Genomic DNA, 22,722 nt, shown 5'->3' with positions numbered 1-22,722 from the left:
GCCCTTCCTCCCGGTGGGTCCCCCGTGTAGTTGCGATGTAGTTCTTATCAAAGCCCTCCTGTCTTGTTGTGACAGCCCTGATATTGTTTATTGAGGTGGATGTCAGCTTTAATTAGCAATCGATACGGGGAGCGTTTGCAGAGCGCGCCTCTGACGTCAGAGCCCATTACCGCCTCTCATTGGGTCTCATATTCCCAGAGCCCGGGCTAATTATTGGGAGGTTCATGTGGATAAAGTACAGCTCATCCCTCCCTTCACATCATGTCCCCTACTCGTTGGCCACACTCGCTGCATGCTTTTTAAATTCCCGTCGCCGGCCTCCAGACGTCGTTTCCTCTTGCCTGCGGGATGATGGACAGCAGGATACTGGATCCACCTCACGCCCAGTTCGGAGGCTCTCTCGGCGGGATGGTGGGCTTCCCGTACCATCTGAGCCACCATCACGTTTACGAATTAGCCGGGCATCAACTTCAATCTGCGTCCGCGGTTCCCTTCTCAATAGACGGATTACTTAATGGTTCGTGCGCGGCTTCGGTGGGTAATTCCAACCCCCTCTTGTCTTCGGGCTGCGGGATGAATGGAGATAATCAGCAGTACAAACTGACAGGTAAGCCACATTATGCGCCGCACAATAACCTCTCAAGGTTGGCTAGAGCCGCACAAAGACAAAAAAAGAGCACACATTAAGCAACAAAGGCAGGATATTGCACTACAAGTTGCGTTTAAAGACGCGCACGCAGATGAGTAGGTATTCCTCGCCTCCCACTTCCATTTCCACCGTGAATGCAAAGGATGCACGCAAAGAACATAAGAAAACAATGTCCCTGACAGTGGAGAATTACCACACTGAAGGAATGCTTGTGTTAACATTTGAGAATTACCTCCTAATTTAGAAGAGAGAGAGAGAGAGAGAGAAAAACAAGGCGACGGATTGCACAGAAGCTGCATTCAATTCCACATATTCTCTTCCACGTCGAAACTTTGCAAATATTCTTAGCTCGAGCACGAAGCCACTCCTGTTAAAATGACGGGAAATTGTAGTATTTATTCATCTATTCATTCCCCCCTCAACACGCACGCATGTTTACCCTTTGTTTACATTTATTCTGCTGTCAGACTCGGGGGACCCAGACAAAGATAGCCCCGGCTGCAAGAGACGAAGAACTCGCACAAATTTCACTGGTTGGCAGCTGGAGGAATTAGAAAAGGCTTTTAATGAGAGCCACTATCCGGACGTGTTCATGAGGGAGGCTCTGGCTCTGCGGCTGGACTTGATAGAATCGAGGGTTCAGGTAAATATTCATTTTTTTCTCAATGTGAGTGGTCATTTTAAGCTTGTGTGTGTGAGAGAGAGAGGAAGAGAGTGTGTGTTATCTCTTTGTTTACTTTTTATTTATCCATGGCGAATAAGGCTCCAATTCACTGACTTAAAAAAAAATAAAATAAATCTCACTGTACCATTGGACAACTTGCAATTTATATAATTTCATTCACATTTATATTTAATATTATATATATTTAAAATATTAAAATAAAAATACCACTGCATGATTGTATGTCTGACCTTTCCCGGCACAAATTACTCACATAAATCAATCTTAATTACACCTTCTTCTTTTTAATTACATTTTCTGAAAAAATAAAATAAAATAAAAATTCTGGCGCTATTTTTTTCATTATATTGATACATAATAGCCAGCAATCTTCAGCATAGACTATATTTGCTTTTAATTCATATTAGTTTAACAGCATGGATAAAAATCTGTATTATTTTATTTCTAAGAATATTTTCACAAAAGCAAATTCGAAGCTTTCTAAGTTTTATCTAATTCCTGACTTCAAATTGGGAATAAAATGTGATTTTCAAGGCTTCTAGAGACCTCTACTTGAGTTAAACCAAATTCTCTTTTGTTCCCAACTTTTTTGCTGCCTGATGCACCCACATTTAATCAAAGGCCCAATTAAAGGCCTGCACAGAAAACAGCCAGAGCAAGCTGTAACCTCGCTATTTGTTTAATTACCATATTGTTAAGACACAGGCCTAATTAATTTTCCCCTTGCAGTGACAGACTTTACACTGTTTTTTTAAACTCTTTTTTTCCTTTCCTCTCCTTCCCTCTTTCGGCAGGTATGGTTTCAAAATCGCAGAGCCAAATGGAGGAAAAAGGAGAACACAAAGAAAGGTCCGGGTCGACCTGCGCACAACGCCCACCCCACCACCTGCAGCGGGGAGCCCATGGACCCGGAGGAGATCGCCCGGAGAGAGCTGGACAGGCTGGAGAAGAAGAAGCGAAAGCAGGAGCGCCGGCTGCTCAAGTCCCAGAACAAGCTCCTTTCTGGGGATTTATTTCACACCCCGGGATCAGACAGCGACAGCGGGGTTTCACATGTGACCGACAGTGACCACGCTGGCCAACCTTTTGACCCAGTAGGGGGGAACCAATCGAGCTGCGACCAAACACCTCACTCTCTCCAGACCCAAAACCAGAACCAAAGACACTTAGACCGGGACGCTGGCGGATCCGAGCTGGACTCCCCCGACCCCAGCCACCGGTCAAGCCTGTGCTCCAGCAGCAACCGAGCCTCCAGCCTGCAGAAGCTCAACCCTTTTAGCGTCGAGAGCCTCCTTTCGGACACCAGACCGAGACGCAACCCAGCGGCCTTACCCTCCTCACGGCCTTTGATAGGGAAAGGACACTTCCTGCTCTATCCCATCACACAGCCGCTTGGATTCATTGTTCCTCAAACTGCCCTGAAGACGACGACGCAGACGACTACGACGGCGGCGGACGGTGACGCACCGGCGGAGAGAAACCAGCCCGGCGCGCGCTGCGGGAGCTCTGCGGGATGTAGGAGCGGCTCGCCGGACTCTGCAGACGCGACACAGAAGGGACAGGTGGGAGCAGAGGAAAAGACACAGCACAGCAGCCCATCCAGGGCCGCCTTTTCCACTGGCAAAAGTACTCAGACATCTGTCATTTGCAGCGAGTCGACTTTTACGCACGAACACAGTCCACAACTTGCTGCCGACGCAGACAGAAAAGAGCATTTAGAGAGCAAGGAGTCTGTCCTCAGTGACTGTCCTGCAGAAACAAAGACAGACTCTAAAGAAGATGTCGACATGGAATAAATCAGTGGCGGTAAAAAGAAAAAAAAAGAAGAAGCATATAGCCTCTAAATGACACCTTTCATTAGGCCAAAGCAGAAACTACATATTTGCATCTAATCTCTAGATTTCCCCCCAAACTCTGCTGATATTTTGACAATGTGCTCTCTCTCTCTCTCTCTCTCTCTCTCTCTCTGCGAGTGTGTGTGTGTGTGTGTGTGTGTGTGAGAGAGAGAGTCAGGAGTCTCTCCTTAATGTGTGATAACCTGTCAAAAAAGAAGAAAAAAAAACACAAGACCAACAAAAATCCTCAAGAGCTGTAAGAAAGGTATTATACTATTTATATATGTAAGGTTTTTCTTAAATAAATCTATTGTATACAAGCACCTCCAACCGTGTGAGACCCTAAATAGCAGCACATCCAGTGCAGGACTATACAGTACAGTAGGCTTTCTTAAGAAATCTCATGTTGTACTTTGTATATTGCCTTAACAAATTTATTCATCTATAAGCCCCCACTGAAATGAGGTTACGAGCCTGAGGCGAAAAGGACCCGCTCGACTCCTGCAGAGTTTTGATATGAAAGTAATTATTTTCCCGGTGGCTACTGCAGGGGGATTCAGTTTATTTTAGCTCAAAGGGGGTTATAATACATTACCGATTTCTAGTGATATGAAATCACATAAACTTCCAAGAATAATAGAATTAGCATGAAAAGGCCTGGGTGTCAAATTGAAATAGGAAAATAATAGCCCCGGCAGCTGGGTGTGTGTGTGTTTGTGCATATTGGATAGGAGATGGGGATTCGTGGGGAGGCATTTTCATGAGCTCTTTTTTCCCCCCTCTCCCTTCTTCTTCTTCTCTTCTCCTCTCCCTCTCTCTCTCTCCACTTTGTCAGGGCCCCTTGTAGCAGGGCTATATTAAGATAGATGTTCGATGATATCCCTCATTGTTCTGTCGCTTTACATTGATGTTTCTGTGTTATCAGCCTATTGATCATGCGTCGGCTGTAATAGGACGGGCTGAGGCAAACGTGCCTATTTACAATAGCAGAACACATTTGTTCTAATAGGGTTGGTGGTCCCCGGGGAAGCCGTGCAGGATCTGGGACATCTGCTCCCCCCCCCCCCCCCCCTTCTTCCTTGCGATATTAGCAGTGTTGACCACAATATCAAGTCGACCCAAGGAAGAAATGTCGAGGGAAAAAAAATGGATAAAGCACTATCAACAACAACAACAACAAAAAGCACGCAGTCCAGCTATATGTAGAGCTGCTTGCTTTGAAAAAAAAGAGGAAACCACAAGCCCTTTAGTGTTCTTCTTTGGGTCTTGATTTGCAAATAAATTGAAAATAATCAGAGGGGTGAGCTTTACGTCTGAGCCAGCGCAAATGAATTTCTGAGCCAGTGTCCCTTTCAAAATATTTACATAAATTTCAACCCCATGCAGCTGTTTGCTCTAGGAAGCAATGTCTTATTAGGTTTTGGTGGAGGGGGTGGGTGGGGGTGAGACCCAGACACAGCCAACATGGCACACGCAGGGAACATGCGCAAGATTAGGCCTGGGTGGCTGTGGGTTAGAGGTGTCTGCATGGTGTTTATGGTGCAGATATTGCAGCCTATACATCCCTTATTCTATCCTTTTTTTCATTATATTTAAACCCTCATAATGTGCAACTTTACATCACGAATATTATTGATTGAATGAAGTTGATTTCAAAATAAAAGTCCTTTTACGCACATTTGGCTCAAATTCGGACACAATTGACCAAAAAAACTCCTAGTTGCCTTTTCTTTAGAACACTGAGGTTTATTTAGTAAATTACGAGCCCCGATTTGAAATAACCCCTAAGATTCTTGGGTGTGTATTTTTTTTCCCAATGCTACTCTTAGGCTATTTGGGACGTGTGCCCAGTTCATCCATAATTCATTAGCACATTGAATGGGGAGTATCGCTGGCTGCACATTGGTGGCCTTAAGGTGAAATTAGCGATTTGCTTAAGTAGTTAAGCTTTTCTTGCCTGAGAGCTGCACGCTGCATGATTCAAGACAAACTATCAATCGATATGCCCAGGCAGCCTCCAGGAGATGTGTCGTCCATGAATCATACTTTATGAATTCAATTTATACCCGGAGAAATTTTCAATTTGAACGCCGGATCATTATGGGAGAGTGTAAATTGTTTTTGCTCTATTATGCATCGGACGCCATCATTTTTCTTTCTAATTACGGAGGTGTCAGGTCGGGCTGTCATGCAGACGCTGATTTTCAATTTAACTGATCATCATGCATTCATTTTCCCATTTGATAAATCTGCTATCTCGAAGCTTCTCCATGCCCGGAATGCTAAAAGAGAGGCACAGATTGGCAAAGTAATAGGGGCCTGTATGCGGCAATAAGTGCAGATCAGGCAGCTAATTTAGCACCTCCTGGTATTTCCATTTCCATTTCTCATTTCCAACTCTCAAAGGAGGCAAAAGCAGCCCAAAGGCAGAAAGCTGGTAGGCTTTTTTTCTCCATATCGGAGAAAGACAGAGAAAAAAATCTACCAAAACGGCTTGTTTTCAACCACACATCCCCTAAATTAGGATATCAAGCTTAATTAAGGCTAATAGAGTTTTCTCAGTATGTGTTAGTTTTATTTAATAGAAACAAATTTGCGCAATTAATTATGGGCCATGATATTAAGAGTCTCATTTGCAGCATTCGAGCTGCAAGTCTAAATCAGCGTCTTCAGAAATAAGCCTCTCATTTCCCAGCCAAATGACTAACCAAATGTTTCCAGAGCAGCTTCCATCGTATCGGTTTATTTTCCACATTATATCCACGTAAACTCAATCAGATTAGACATAAATTTGTGCCTCTTTCTGCACCGGATGACTGAAATAAATATAGGTTTGTGCTAATTGTTGTTGGTGGAAATGATGCTATTTTACGCACGGAATTGTTGGTTTTCCTGCACAGAAGCAGCACGAAAAGTATTTTTTCTCCTTGTATATTATTATTTTTTTATTTAGCTTTTGCTCTGTTATTCGACTGCATTTCCAAATAACACACGCCGGGGAGGGATTTACAAGTTTCATGCCCAAATCAACTCAAAATGGACAATGGTTTCCCCCCCATAAATCCATCTGTCTGCTCAGGCTACTCTTGTGCGCTTTGTGCTCCTCTATGAGATCTTAGAGGCTCTGAAGGCTCAGTTTGGATAAGAAAGAACCGTGTCCCTTTTTAAAAAAATGGAAAAAAAAAAGAGAGGATCCTCCATAAAATAAAATGGCACTTGACATTTGGCTTCTCCTGCAGCAACTCTGCCATGCCTTTTAGGATTATTTTACATCTCATACTCATTAATGCGCCGGCGGATTTAATCATTCTTATCTTTCCTGTGCATACCTGGGATAAGCCCGAAATTACCATCTGCATTGATTTCTGGACAACCCTTAAAATAATTTTAATTATCTCTGAGCATTTCTCGAAAAAAAAAAAAACAGAAAGGAAAAATCCCCCCCTAATCAAAATTTCGTTAATAGCCAAACATTTGCGTCGCTCGAATTTTTGGGTGCTGAAAATTCAGGCGAATTTAAAGAATCCTTCAATAGTTGCGTGGTTTTGCTGAGATTGTTTGTACCATCAGTTTAATCACCTGCAGTTTAAGATATATATATTTTAAATTTACCTTAAAAAAATAAAATATTCTTGTTGGGAATGACAAAATACATTATACTCTGCATTTTACGCATGTAGATGAATATCCATGCTGGATAGCTAATTCTAAAAAGTGGCCAACATGAAATAATTGAAATAAAATGACACATTTTATATTGTGAAATAACAAATAGTGTTTTAAATATATGTATTTTATTATTTGTGTTTTTTAAAGAGATGTTTCAGACTTAATAATTTGGAGACATTACATAAATATAATGTAAGCTTTCTGATTAAAACCGTCCTCAAAAAAGTGCTAAAACATCAATAAATATCACTTTATATAGCAAAAATTTCACATTCCCAACATGAAGGCTGAAAAGTTACAGCACAACTTTGAAATACATCTTCTCTTATTTACCCAACTTGTCTTTTTCTGAAAACATGTTTTGTTTCCACCTCATTGCAAATGCAGAGAAATTTCTGGATGAGGAATAATTTCGACAATTCTTCCTGGAACACATCACACACAAAAAGACAAGAATCACACAAGGCGATCTTCATTCAGTGACCAAAATTAAAACCCTCTTGTTAGTGAATAATGGAAAGGTGCAGTCAGTTTTCATCAGAGCAATAACACACCGTTTCCACTCTCTCTTAAAGACAGGGGGGGAAAAAAGTCTTTCTCATTAAATATTGCACATTTCTACATTATGCCGGCTTCATATTGTCTTGGAATAGCTGTGGGGAAGGATTAGATATTAGACTCCTCTTCACAATAAGAACACTTGCATCCTGGCATGTGAGAGGTGACAGGAGCCTTTTCAGAATGGTCACACCTGTTGCTATCTGTCTGGCCTCATTATCTAAAGGGGCCTGCATTGTGCTTTAGGATTACACAACCTAACAATTCACACGGCAAGGAAAAATAGTAGGAAGAGACAGATAATGTACTGAAAGAAAAAGTGTCTTGGCAGCTTAAGGGTAAGATGGGTGTTTAAGGCTACCATAGCAGATATGTTTGGACATAAATTTCAAAGCTGCTTTCTAACACCGTATTGTCTTTAGTGCTTACACGTGACGGCTTCTTTATTCCAAAAAGCCACGTTGAAGTTGTTGTGGATCAGATTGCTGCCCTGGTGCTGCCGTTTGTAAAGTTTGGTCCGCACCGCTAAGAATGGGCTTCACATTAACTTTAAAGTAGAGATTCTGTTGATACTGGGTGGTGTAAATTACACACCTGTTCTGCTTTTGATGTATGGGTTTAGCTGAGGCTGCAAGTATTGAAAATCAAAGATCTCGTAGACGGCGGCTACACAAATATGTAGCGGCAAACAGGCCAAGGTAGCAGAAAAATATTTAAGCCACAATAAATCTCACAAATTAACTAGGCCGCTAAGCTTTGCACTGACAGATCAAAGCATTATGAGCATTAACTTACAGCCTACAAGGGAACTGACTCTGAATGGTAGAGTGATATGTGAATGGGCTCCTTGGCATTTTCTCAGGTGCCTTGGAGTGATGTCTGAGAGCTCGGTCCTCTGTCGCAGAAAATTAATAAAGGTGACACATGGTTTTGCTTTGAAAAGATAATGATGTTAGCAGCATTTGCGATTTTCATTACAAAACTGATTGTGTAAAAACATTCAACAACCACAAAGCTCCTAAAGCATCAATTCCATGAAAACATAGTTGCTTATACATCTTATACATCTATCTATGTGCAGTTTATATCTATACATACCAATTATCACCTTTTCTGCTGGTTCTGGTTGTAAAAAATGTGGTCGAAACTGACAATGAAACCCTTATTTCTTATTTGGCTCTAGTTTTGTATATGTGTAGGCTAATTGGCAGACAGTTGCTCGTGTTTAGATAATGTATTTGTCTTCAAACATCATTCAGATAGGATTTTCCGAACATTATAGAACACTAGTGTGTGGTACTCGAGATTCCATTGTTTAATCTGATGGGCACACTTTATTTATTTTAGAAACAGTAAGTCAAAATGCATCACAAGAGAAACATATTTGTACAAATGAATGATGATGTTGCCCAATGAGAGTTGGATATGCACACAAAGAACTGTTTCTCAACAGCTAAAGCTCATCTGTGCTACTGGTGTTTTTGCAAGTTTGATTGGGGTTAACACTCCTTTCTGAATCCATCAAATAGCCATATCTATGCACGCTAATGCGGAATGTGACAAAAGCTTTTCAACTTTTCTTTACCTCTCACCTATACTAAGGCATGACACAAACACAACCTTAAATAGTTTTATACGCTGACTTGGCAACTGTGCAGTAAAGTTTAGTTATAAGCAGTCCAGGTGGTTACTAACTGGTTTTCCCTCTTGGGCAGATTACCATAGCAGTAGAGACCATTAAGTACTACAAACTGTACACCAAAGACCACCAAAAGACTGTTTGGAAGTTTTGGGCTTCAACAGATTCATTTATTTTCCACGTTTTGTTAAGTTCACAACTTTTTCTCATACTCCCAAGTGTTCAAAGAAATCAGTTACTGCACATTTAAGTTTAGGTCACTAAATGTCCTTGATTAAAGTTCGGATAAAACTGGAATCGTGGTGAAATAAGAGTGAAATGCTGGAATCAAATCTGAATTAAACAGAATTTCAAATAGAAAGCAGGAAATGACCCACATGACTAAGAGGAAAAAACTTCAAGACTCATGGTGAGATCCAAGACCTTTCAGGACAGTGTAAAATCACCAGATCCATCATATTCCAGTGATTACAGCAAAAACCACTCACAAGATGGAGGCGGAGTTATGCTGGCACTTAGAAGGGACGTTGGTGTAACAAGGATGTGAAAGCACTCCTCGATCCAAGAGGGATGGGTGACGGTGACAGAAAACTCCAGGCTATAACAGCAATCAGTATTGCTTCCAAAAGGTTTGTTGCAGTACGTGATGACCGGTAGCTACGATTAGCCAGCTGAGGCAGGAGCTCAGGCTCTTGAAACAGCAGCTCAAGAAGGCAGGAGGGCAAACTGGAAGGCCTCCAAGTCATGACGAAAAGGGATCTTTCGGACACCAAAAGTGGTTAAGTCCTTTATAAAGTGCTAAACACACCTCTGATTAAAAATACAGCTGACATTAGCGAATTTTTGGTCTTGAAGAAGGGAAATCTCAAAGCATACCCTTTCAATTCAACAAACCATGGTGAATACGATAAATATGCAATTGTTTCTAGCTAAAATTTGGTTTCAAATTCTCCATTTATAAAAAAATGTTGCCTGGAAAAAGATGTTCCAGGCTTCTAAAGCTTATCCCTTCAGCACAGCAGTTTGGTTTTTGTATCGATATCCATCCAAGGAAACTAGAGTAAAGAAACCAGAGATAATTTTTGTATTCACCTCTTCTTTAGGTATGTAGAAAGTGTTCATAGAAGATGCTATGATTTACCATATTGTCAGATTCAGTAGCCTACTTCTTCTAGGCAAACCTCAAAATCCACCAAACACAAGCAATAGTCGCTGGTCGCCATTGATGACAAGGGAGAAGGGGTTTTCTGCTCATGCCATTCATCTGTCCAAGCAGTATCTACTTGGAGCAGGGGGCAAATTAGTGCAGCCAGGTAACCTCAGTTCTTGAGGTCTTGGTATTGGGTTTCATAGCTCAATAAGCCTATAATTTCTGTGAATCTTTCTTGCTGAATCAATGTGAATCATCACCAGGCTGCCTGCACCCTGGAGGAGGAACATCCTCTGCTGTCCAAGGTGTGTGAAACCATCTTTTGTTCGATAACCAACACCCAAAGGCCAGCAGAAGCATCATCCCAGGCAAGATATTGCTGTGAACCAAGAAAGAAGGGAAGAGGACACACCAGAGCAAAGTCCCATGTGGACGTCTTATAACTGGCAGCAAAAACCATCATATTGACTATAGTTGGGCAGAAAAATCCAGGAAAATAATCCGTTTTAAGTATCAGCACATTCAGGGTCTTCCCTAAAGGTGCGCAATAAATTTTTCTCTTGCTTGTTTGTCGATGTGGTTGACCAGTTAACTTTGTCTAGAATACTGTCAATGGACATGATGGACTTCTTCACATTTCAGAGTCTAGTCAAGTCTTAAATCTAATCAAATGAAGCTCCAACAAAGGAACAAAACAACACGAAGTTGCAGTGATTGTAGTGACCAGGTGGCAGCTAGGACATCAAATATAACATGAGATGATAAAGACAGAGCCATCAGAAAACAAGTTGTGCATAAATATACAATCTTTACCTCAGAAAGTGTGGTTTGAGAACAATGCTAGGTTTTTTTGCAATAAACAACAACAAATCTTGGTATAAGCTAACTTGTTCAAAGACAACAAAGATTTTGACATCTAGAAAATACTTAAATACATTATATTATGAACATTTGGGTGCTGTACCTGCTTTGGGCGGATGGCAATTTCAAAAAACGTGAGACATTAAACTTCCATAGTCTCTAAAGCATATTTGTCTTATAGGGCGACATGAGCTGTGGCACCATACAAGTATATCTTCTAACAACACTGTAAATTTCTTATTATATAACTGGAAATAGTTGATCAAAACTACAGACTAGACACAGCACCTTGTATTCATCTAAAGAGTATTGCATTATGGAACAGTGTAACGATGAAATACAGTTCATTGCGTATATTTTCCACAATCAGTCCTGCTGTACTGATTACCACACATACCACACGGCCTTGAAGAGGAAAAATACCATCCGAGTAGACTCCTACTTGGAATATTGGTTGGAAATCAATTAAAATATTAAGTCTACGCATTTTAAAAATGGCTTTTTTTGACCAATAATTAACCAAGATTATTAAAAATGACCTGACAATTAACACAATATCTTTTGGTTATTTATCTTTATTAAATATCTAAATCCTCCGTGGCTGGACCTCTAATCTTCTCCTTTAATTATGACCTCATGAAAACTTTCCTTTTTAAAGCATAAAGTCTAAAGCAGCTAAATAGAATATCATGATATGAATGTTACAGAAGGGAAAAGTATTTTTAAGTACATAAAGTAATAATAATGGTGTGAACAGAAGATCTCATGTGCTTTAAGTAAATATATGTTCCCTTGTGGATACTGATGTGCTTTGAGACAAGGATTCATGGCATTAATTGGGTAAGAACATGTAGAACCCATGTCTGTAGACAATAAAATGTGATCCCATTCACTGGTGCGTTTACAAGGTGAAAATCAGTAAACAAAAATGAAAATAAATTCCACGTTGGACTACTGGAAGAGCTGGTTTACATCAATTTAATGTGGGATTCTAAAAAAAACTTGCTTTATCCCAGTTGTTATTGTTGTTTTGTGTGATTAATGCAAGCTTGCTTTCCACAGTAGTATTTGGAATATTATGTTCACGCATGTGTACATGGAAAATTGTGATCGGGACATGAAGGTGCATATAAAGAGCATTTGAATTGCGCCCTAACCAGAATATCTGCTATTATCTGGTGTACTGTGTGCATGTAAATGTTGTCACTGGGGGCTTACTGCTTGGTGGTGATTTATATGAAAAACACAAGCATTTCCCTCCCTTGACTTCCCAGGGAATCTGTGCCCTGGAGGTTAATGAAGTGTGAAGTGTGAAAACTTCCTGAGATGGGATGAGTTAAATAGTGTTCTCAGATGTTAAAGCAACACTGTCCAAATTTATTTGTGTGTGTCAGTTCTTTATAAGTCTTAAATCTGGCAAACATGCCCCATGGGCCATCTGCTACCACTACGGGGGCCGACGCCGCCTTGTGAGTTCCACTCAGTCCACATTAATGGGTGTAATAACGAGATCGAAGTGAGAATTTGAATTGAATTCATGGAATTTACCGACATTTGTTTTACTGCTCAGTGTTTATAATATTGAATATATTGAGAAATTTTGCATGCAGAGGTGACAAAGCAGCACCATTCTGCTTTAAATGTCCTCATGCTAATGGTTATAATGTTTCTGCATATATTTGCAGAAAGAGAGTTTGAGCATAATGAAGAGTAACATCAGTGATTAAAAAAATACAAACAATAGGAAAGAGAGGAAGGACAATGAATATAAATCAGAAATACAACAGAAAAAGAAAATAGTGTAAATGTAGCGGTTAGATGTAAGATAGTATAGCAAAGCATAGCATAGCATAGCATAGCATAGCATAGTGATATTATAATGATAAAAAGCCATAAATTTTATTACACAAAAATCTACAAAAAAATAAATCAAATTTAGACATTTATGATAATAATAATAATAATAATAATAATAATAATAATATACATTATATTAAATAATAATTTCTTATTATTATATTGATATAATAATAATAATGATAATAATAATAATAATAATCTTTTACGGTGATGTGTTTTCCAACCTAACTGTGTGACCTCTATAATGGATACAGTATGTGCCTAAGGGAGACTTCACTAATAGACATTTTTGGTTGCAATTAAAAATGGTTCCCATGAAAGGTCTGACATGTCCGCGAAGGCAAGAGTCTCAGACCCGGATCTTTCCTTTCGTCATTAAAGTGGTATTGCAAATGTTCTTAGCACATCAAGGCCAAGACCTCAGATCTCACTATTACACGCGCATTATTTAATCCTTGGGCTCTCTGGTAGTACTGACATGTACAATTTCTGTCATTAACGTGCCTGTAAGCTCAGGGATGGACCAGACTCAGAGATACACTTGAGGTCCAGTTTTTCATTTAATGGCCCAGGGGAAGCAGGGTTCAACTGGGCCTGAAATGTTACTATAAAAGTGCTCTGTAGAGGAGCATGTTATGGCTCTGTAGCCGGTCCAATCGATCACATTAGGGCTAAGGAAGTGGCAAGATGTGACAGCCCAGAAACATTTCAATACTGACACAGTGTGTCTGAGAGCTTCAGGCACACTTCCGAAAAGAAAAAAAACTAAAACACAGAGTCGTGTATCAGTCCTGTAAACGGGTGTGATTAGTCATAAAGGAGCTTATTTTGCAGAGGCTGGAAGCAAGTTAGAGGTGATAGTGGGACAGAATCAATGCTGTTTACCTCTTGGAGGTGTGAGGATATCCATCAGCAGCGCTCAAGTCCAGGATCCCTCCAATTCGCTTATTGACAGTTTGAGGAGGACCTGAGGAAGGGACATTTTAAGACATAACATTCATTTCTCGGCTATCGACGAGCAGACAGGGCTTTCAAAATAAGTGACTAAGAGAGAAGGACGACATAATTAAAGCATCAGCAGTAGCATGTTAATCTGACTGTACGGGCAGAGTGGATATTTACAGTACACGCTGTGGGGTGCTCTTCTCCTGAAACACAGGAGTCCAAATAGGTTTACTGCTACAAGTTTTCCTCTTACTTTGTGATCAGCACCCCTATTACTTCAGACTTTCCCATTCTAGTCTTTTTTTGATCCCTTATTTTTCTTTTTAGTAGAGCATTATACTTGTAATTTGTTACATTTCAATTAGGCACTGCATGTATTGTGATGTATTGTCATTTTTATGTCGTCATCTTATATTATCTCTAAGACATTAAATCAAGCTCAGTTCACAGAAAATAAAGTGTTCATTATGTGTTCCACTGTTTTACTCAAACCAAAACAATAGTCTAACTGTGAACAATATAACTGTACATCTACCGTGCCACTACATACTATGTTATGATCACATGTATGGTATTGTGTAACATCTTAGTCATCTATAACAACCAAGGATGTGGTATGTGATACATCGTGTAATCCAGCGGTTTATCATTTCAGTATGAAACAAATAAGATCACACCACTGCCATGTAATTCAGGAATGACATACGTCCAAACTTGCTAACTTCACTACATTTGATAATCTTAAATTCATCTAAAAATGCCATCATATTCAGGTTCCTGGTTCCAATCAGAGTTTGAGGCTCAGTAATGTCAAGTTTGTGTGAATTCTCATTTGGACAAACAGGCTTTTTTGTTTTCATGTGGAACTCCTTATCTGCATAACTCAAACTGGATGCTGAATAGGAGTATTTTAAACTTAACTTGAAACAGTTTTTGAAGAGGGGTTATTCACACTGCCAAGAATGAGCTCTGTTTTTTGTTTTATAATGCTGTTATTGTGTCTCGTGTTGCTCTGTCTGTATTTTTCGATTGAGTTCTGAGCTTTGTGCCTTAAAATTTTTGCGTTGTAGCAAGGAGTCTTTAACACTCCCCCTCCAATAAAATGTTTTCAAAAATGTAAAGTGCACACTTCCTAAGTGTAAGCCTGCTTTTGGCCCATAGTCCATTGAATGCAGTTCTAATAAATGGCTGTTATTTCGCTGTTAATAACACTCAATCTCAGAGTAATTATCAATTATAAATAGGTGTTTGGGCATTGTGGACAAATTAAATTATTTTGTTCACCTGACAAAACATCAATAATTTGATATGCAAATGCTTTAAATGCACAAGAAGACATGTAGGTTAATCTGTCCGTCTGTTACACCACCACCTTTGGCTGTGAAATCACTGTTTTGTGCTGCGACTGTTTGTTGGTGGTGTTCTCGCCCAGCAGCAGCTCGAGGATACACCAAACAAGTCAATCACGAGGAAAGTCACACACTGGGGGAGAGAGACGACATTAAGGAAATAATAGTATAACTTCCAGCAAAGAGGTGAGCTGACCTACTTCTAGCTGTAGACTCACAAGCCACGGTGTCTCTCAGAGGACTCCATTCTCCTCCAGAGGAAGGTGACTTTGTCCTTGATGGAAGGCAGTCAGTGGCCTCTGCGGTGTAACTCAAGTTTTGTGCTTCAAACAAGCACGGTGATGCAGACACGGAGTCCAAATAAACGGTGATGCTTGGCGACGCCTTCAGGAATCATCTGTAAAATTAGACAGAAATGTGGTCAGTTCGGTTTTGCATGATGACGCAGTTCTGCAAGTGTCATGTTTTTTTGTAAAATATCAGAATTTGCATGACTCATGTGATCATCTAATTAGAGCTTTGTAACAATAAATATGATTTTTTACCATTTTTTTTACAGGAATTTCTGCTACATATTCATCTGTAATAGGTAATAAACTATCAAAGGTTTGATTGGCTCAGTTACACATCAGTGGTACTATTTTTATTCTATGTTTTATTTGTTGTTTGCTAACCCTACTCTAATCACAGTAACAGGGTTGCTAATCCATGCTAATGGTAGCCTTTTCTCAGGAGTAGAAGCTAGATGTATTTAGCCTGACCAAGAGGACAAACGTACTGATGGAAAATAGTAAAAAAGAACAAAAAAGGTAAAAAAGAATTTGTCTTATTCTGACAATATGCATAACAGGGTTGCATGAGGCAGAGTGAGACATTCAAACAAGATCTGACAATGTTCTGAAAATATGAAAAACAGAAGAGAAAACATAGCTTTGCTCTATCCATTCTTTTGGAAAACTGTTTGATGATGTTAATTCCAGTATATTATGTGACGCACTGTTTTGTTCTTGTTCTAACAGTTTTATTTGAGATTCAATTTGGTCATCAGGGGGGTTTGGACAAGAGAAAAACTGCATTTTAGGGGGAAGTCCTCCCAGACTTATTTGGTATTTTAAAAAATAATTTTCAAAATTTGTTTCAAATTTGGTCTCAGAACAAGTACATTTACACAACAACTGTTTTGTACATGAATTATTTGAAATTTGATGGATGGGATGTAAAATGTCCTCAAATTCTGGAATGACCCTTAAATCTAAACTGTTAGAGCGACATAACAAATATTTTGCATCTTTGGGCCGCCTGAGATGAAATCATGAATCATAGATCACATTGTGAAACACATCCATCAACTGCCTGTATGAAGCTTCGAGTACCAAAGAAATAACCTCAAAATTTCAACAATATTAGAAATTTTTGACTAAATTTTCACAATGAGAAAGCCGAACCAAAAGAAAAAGTCATGCACATACACAGGGCCGTCTCTAGCTTTTAAAGGGCCTTATGTAAAATCCTGTTTGGGCCCCACCCCTCCCTATTTTAAGTACTAATAAATGCATACCAAAGCTGCATCACATTCCATATACATATATATAAGAGCAAATGCTAGTTTTTACACATAAAACTTATTCAAATATAATTAAATTAGCCACATTGTTAACATCAAAATCATAACCAGCATGTAAACTATATATATGGACCAAAAAATATCTGGTGCACAATTATAAGTGGCAGAATGAAACCGCCGCCCTTTCTACTCTGTCTGAACATCCTGGGTGATAACATCCTTGAAGACAACAACCTGCCTGAAGCTGTGAAAAAAAGGACAAGCGTGGAAGGAAAAGATGACAAAAAACACTAATTGACGGAGAAGAGACATTGCACAGAGCTAAAGAAGGAAAAAACCTGCAAGCTTGGCGTTAGTAAAATTGTATTCTAACTGACTAAGCCATTCCTGTGAAACTTCACGCAGAACAGACTCATGTTTGGAGGGCAGAGGGCCAGTTTTTCCACCACTGTGACAGTCCTGAGGCCTATAATTACCAAAAGTATCAATTTATATTCAGCACAACAGGGCCATTTGCAGTCATGCTCATGTATAGTACCTATAAGAAACAGTTCTAGACACAGAAAACCCAAAGTTATGGAGGAGAAAGTGCAAGTAGCAAAGAAAAAAATGTAAAAATGTAGTTTCAAAAGCTAATAAGAGAGCAGAACAATGACACGAACTAAAAATGCGACTACTGCATTGCAATCAATACTTCTGCGTAGTCTTAACATGTGTTTGGTTAATACCGAGACCAGCAAGCTGTTGTTCCATTTCTTGCACATGAATGGTCAGCATCATGACATGTAGCTTCAGTCTTTTAGCACCTTGTCATGCACGTCAACATCAAACTGCATGTTCAAGTCCTTGTCTTGGCTTCTCGTGAGTCAGCTTGACCCATTTAAAAGTCAGATTCAGATGGCGTTTCCAACCATCTCATGGAGTCGTGTGAGCTTAATTAGCTGGATAGTTACAGTAGATCAAATCTGCAAGCGACACTTCTCATCTCAACTAACAAAAACGACAATGTGAAAGAAAACAGAGAAAACATCTGCTGTTGTCTACCACTGTTAAAAATTAAGGACCTGTGGGTTTGGAAATCAGCATGTCTGTCTTTGTTATTTTAAAGTTCCTTTTGTGCTCTGTGACAACTGAAAATCTAACAGGTTTATGAGCAGTAAATCAAGGAATAGTCAATTAAAGTTGATCTTTTGTTTTAAATAGAATCATGAAATGTACGGCAAAGTCACTCTATTGTTAGTCGTCAAACTTACTGTGATTTTTGCTCTGTTGAGTAATTAATCGAAGTGTTTCTCTGAGATCTAATTTGACAAATTCATCAGAACGAGCTCCCAGAGGACTCTTTCGTGGTCACGTTTCAAGCTATTTTCAGGTTTTCAATATTGTTCTGCTGAGAATACTCGCTCATCTTTTCCAAATTATGACTATTTATAAGTTGAAGCACTTGGCAAATGTAATTTCCAAGTGTTGTCAAAAGCAGACTTCTTCAAAATAATTGACTAGACAACACACAGCTTTTGACAACAGCGTGTTCGCTCACAGATCTTAGCGTGTCTGCTAATTCAAGATATCCTCCACTACAAAAGTGCTGGTTCCCAGTAATGAATAGAACATGAGCCGAGGAAATTATTCCTTGAATTCTCTGGGCAGATAATGATTCTCATCTTTATCAGTGGTTTATCTTCTAAGGTCAAGATTAAAGTGAAAAGTGATGTGAACCCCCAGTGTCTCCAATTAAGCAGAGAGAGAGAGAAGGAAAAAGGAGAGGGGCTGAGAGAGAGCAGAGGTGGACTCTGCTGCATTACTCTGCTTTCCGGTCCCTCAAGTATCCGTGAGAAATAGAAAACAACACAATTAAATTATGACACCTGACATCTAGACCTCACATCAGTGTGAATCATAATGGACTAACCGCTAAAAGTGAGATCCTGTCAGACGATTAATGTGATCACACACATTAACACCTTTTTAACTTGACATTTTTTGATGTTTTTTTCCCCCTTCGTTTCTCAATGAAGACCTCAGGATAGATATCTATAGAAACTGTGCACAACTGAAGCTTAGAAAACTACATTACGCTATTAAATCTCCATGTGCTATCTATAAAGTCATTGCTCCAGCACCACAGCAGACCTTCAGCAGGTGCTAACAGGCAGAAGCAGCCCTACAATTTAATGCTGTGGAGTGTTTTAAGGTTTTATAAATCTATAACCTGAGCAGTCTTTCCCCTGAAGAAACACCTGAGCACACAGGAAACAAAACTTTTGGTGTTTCAGCAGAAATAACAATTTGTAGGGAATCAGATGAAGAGGTCACATGAAGTTACAAACTCCACAAAGACCCATTTTTTTGCCACATTTTTACAACCTGTCAACTTTAAACTAGGTAATCGTGGTATTTACTATTTTTAAATGTCAAGATTTGTTGGTGAAATTGTGTTTTTTTGCTAATAATAATAACACTCCTTTCTAATTTTATGAATTCAACTGTGGCTGAATAAGAGCAAATGTCTTTTAGGCTGATCCCTGCAGTGCAACCTATGTAAGGCTGCATTTAAAATATAACATCTAACCAGTCGGTTCTTCTCAATCATGCTGTGCCTGGTAATGATTTTTATATATGGGCGAAAGCAAAGAAGCTTACAAGGTTTTACAAGCAGGGGTGTGACTAGAATGTCTGTCTCCTCTGACACACACTGGACACCCCCCACCCTGTTATCATATAACAGTGGAGTATCACCCCAACTCAACCTCGGGGTCCTATTAAGAATACTCGGTGCATTTTCATGAGGCCCAAATTAAGAGGCTTTCAACACCAGCAAAAATAGCAGCCTGCAGTAGCGCCTCCCCACAGAGTTGATTGAAGGAGCTCTCAATCAAGTGATGGAGGGAGTTGTGACCATGTATTTTTTAATGTGAAACCAATCCAATACCTGATAACTAACTACCTTACACTCACTAATAGATTACTGCTTGGCTGCACCAGCTGAGCTTCATCAGGTGCCATTTGTAGTTCAGCTATGAATCATCGGGCTTCAAAGTTGTCTTTTTATTTTGGCAACAGGCTGGCATTTTCACAGCAATTTTCTCATCTTAAAAAGATATTTTTGACAGTTATTTAGTCACAAAATCGTTTTTTTCTATTGTATCCTGACAGAGTGCTCTGACAACAAGTGGAACATTTTTCTTGCCACTACAACTGGAAAAATATTTAGTTATATAATGTAATTGAGTCCATAAAAGGTTTTTCTATGTCTGCTTGGTGCTTATTAACTAATATTGTTTCCTTCCTCATTGTGTGCAATTGAGAGATTGTGCAAGTTTGGGTTAAATCCAATGTTGGGCAGCTAAGTACAAACTCCCAATGGATCTCCTGGCTGATGTTTTGGGAGTTTTTCAGCAGTCGAAGTTAGGTAGAGTGCTGCTGGGGCTAATGAGAGGTCAGAAAACGGCATATACAGTAGAAGTAGAACAAGAAAAGCACTCAGAGAGCATAGTACTCTGCCAAGGCTGCTCAGTTGTTGTATCATTTCCGACAGCTGAAATCTTGGAAAAATTTGTGGCAGAAATCACTGCACTATATTATTTAAATATGATTGTGGCCATTTAATATAGATGTACCCACAAATAAAATGATCTAGCACTGAGCACAGGCGTATGTTATGCATGTGTATGTTACTCTGTGATCTAAATACGCAGCAGGTGGTGGGAATTGAAACACCCCTACAATTTAATCAATTGCTCCTTGTGTAATTTTCAACAGGTAAGTCCTGATAAGTCCACAGCAGTTGATTTGAAGTAGGATCGCAATCATCAATCCAGTCCAATCTAACTTTATTTCTAAAGCATTTTAAAAACAACACTGTTGACCAAAGTGCTGTACACATAAAAATAAAATAAATAAGTAAATAATTAAAAATGCAAATAAAATAGTGCGAGTATAAAAATAAGACATAAAACAGGTTATACAGTAAACGTCAGCTCTAAGCTGAGCCATAGGCCAAGTTAAAAAAAATGTGTTTTTAAAAGAGATTTAAAAGTAGGGAGAGAATCAGCCAGTCTGATATTTAGTGGGAGCTCATTCCACAGTTCAGGAGCAGCCACAGAAAAAGAACGATCACCTCTCAGTTTCTTTTTAGTCTTTGGCACCACCAGTAGGGCTTGATCTACCAACCTCAGTGAGCGAGATGGGTTGGAGGGGACCAGCAGATCACACAGGTGCAAGTGGGCCAAACCATGAAGGCATTTAGAAAGAAATACAAGAAGCTTAAAATCAATACGGAGGCGCACAGGAAGCCAGTGGAGGGATTGGAGGATGGGAGTTATGCGATTAAATTTTCGCGATCCCGTTAACAGGCGAGCTGCAGCGTTCTGAACAAGCTGTGGTCTTGCCAGTGAGGTTTTGCTGAGTCTAGAGGTAAAGTGCATTGCAGTAATCTAAACGAATGGTAATAAAAGCGTGGATCAAAATTTCAAAATTGTGATGGGATAAAAAAGGCTTCACTTTGGCAAGTTGCCTCAGATGATAAAAGCTTGACTTCACAACAGCACTGATCTGGGCATCTAATTTTTAAACAGAGTCCATCTTTACACCCAGATTTGTCACAACAGTGCTTATGGCTTGGGTTAAAGGGCCGAGCTCAGCTTTAACCACCCGAGAATAGTCATTGGGAGAAAGCAGGAAAACCTCAGTTTTTTGCTCGTTGAAATGCAAAAAATTGTAAGCCATCCACAATTAACCTCTTCAAAGCATTCAAGAAGGGACTTAGACTGTTCAATGGCAAATAAATTTGGCAGTCATCAGCGTTAAAATGTCTACGCAGAACTGACCCAAGAGGCAACAAGTATAATGAAAAAAGTAAGGGCCCAAGAACTGACCCTTGCGGTACGCCACACATCAGAGGGGCCGCAGTACAAACAGAATCCCCGACTTGGACGGAAAAGCTTCTATTGGACAAATATGATTTGGATACGGCACAGGACAAGGGAAGTTCAAATGAAACAAGCGGATGATCAGAGAAAATTGCATCACAAATCTCAAGGTTAGAAACAATAAGACCATGAGTAAGAACAAGATCGAGAGTGTGGCCATGTTAATGTGTGGGGCCAACAACACTGTGCAAGATTAAAACATTCCATCAAATTTAAAAAGTCTTTTGACAGTGGCTTTTCAGGGCAACACACATGGATATTAAAGTCCCCAGTAATGAGAATGCGGTCATACACCGGTACAAATTCAGCTAGGAAATGTGAAAAAAGATAAGATAAGATAAGATAAGATAAGATAAGATAAGATAAGATAAGATAATCCTTTATTGATCCCCAGAGGGGAAATTCAGGTATTGCAGCAGCACAGGGCAAGTACAAGGATACAAGGGTAACACAGGGCAAGTACAAGGAATACAAGGGTAATTACACATAGTTTTTAGGACAAACCAAGGGTGACATATAATAAACAAACAAAATGGGGAAACAATAAACTGACCAGTAGCAGCAAACAGAATGAGGTATTCACAATGTCGAAAAAGTGTAATCCAGGACAACTGAGCTATGCAGTGCAGTGAGGTAATGTGACAGTGATATTAAAGTGACAGTGTGAGGGATAACAAGAGTTAAATACAGTAATCAACAGGAGTTATGTACAGTAATTACAGGGGGGTCAGTGCAATGATGTACTGTGGCATCTGCTGCTGTTTAAGAGTCTGATGGCGGTGGGCACAAAAGAGTGCCTGAAGCACTCAGTTCTGCTTCTGGGTGGGATGATGCGCTGGCTGAACAAGCTGCCCATGTCCCACAACTAATCGTGGAGAGGGTGAGAGGGGTTCTCCAGGATTGCCCTGACTTTGTCCATGATCCTCCTCTCTGCCACGGTCTCCAGGTTGTCCAATTGAAGGCCCACAACAGAACGGGCCTTCTTCACCAGTTTGTTAAGCCTGTTGACCTCACCAGTCCTTATGCC

General features: G+C 39.8%; 2 protein-coding genes across 2 annotated transcripts in view; one reads left to right on the top strand and one right to left on the bottom strand.

Annotated features, from left to right (window-relative positions):
* Positions 1 to 201: 201 nt before the first annotated feature.
* On the top strand, positions 202 to 3,492 carry uncx (UNC homeobox). Its single transcript, XM_022200320.2, has 3 exons — positions 202 to 607; positions 1,117 to 1,292; positions 2,129 to 3,492. The coding sequence occupies exons 1-3, from the start codon at positions 349 to 351 to the stop codon at positions 3,128 to 3,130; spliced, it is 1,437 nt and encodes a 478-aa protein (XP_022056012.1). The 5' UTR covers positions 202 to 348; the 3' UTR covers positions 3,131 to 3,492.
* A 9,601-nt stretch (positions 3,493 to 13,093) lies between these two features.
* micall2a (mical-like 2a) overlaps positions 13,094 to 22,722 on the bottom strand; it is a 90,454-nt gene continuing 80,825 nt past the window's right edge. The window contains exons 19-20 of the mRNA XM_051941379.1: positions 15,401 to 15,597; positions 13,094 to 13,873 (exon numbers count right to left, since the gene is read on the bottom strand). The gene's annotated coding sequence lies outside the window, so the exon portion shown is untranslated. The remainder of the gene's footprint in view (positions 13,874 to 15,400; positions 15,598 to 22,722) is intronic.

This window comes from Acanthochromis polyacanthus, chromosome 21, assembly GCF_021347895.1.
Source record: "Acanthochromis polyacanthus isolate Apoly-LR-REF ecotype Palm Island chromosome 21, KAUST_Apoly_ChrSc, whole genome shotgun sequence".
NCBI classification, from domain to species: Eukaryota; Metazoa; Chordata; class Actinopteri; family Pomacentridae; genus Acanthochromis; species Acanthochromis polyacanthus.
This window is presented reverse-complemented; position numbering and strand designations above follow the sequence as displayed.

Coding starts and splice junctions, on each gene's coding strand:
- uncx (XM_022200320.2), top strand. CDS start 349: ATGATGGACAGCAGGATACTGGATCCACCTCACGCCCAGTTCGGAGGC. Junction 608..1,116: donor TCAGCAGTACAAACTGACAG/GTAAGCCACATT, acceptor TTCTGCTGTCAG/ACTCGGGGGACCCAGACAAA. Junction 1,293..2,128: donor TGATAGAATCGAGGGTTCAG/GTAAATATTCAT, acceptor CTCTTTCGGCAG/GTATGGTTTCAAAATCGCAG.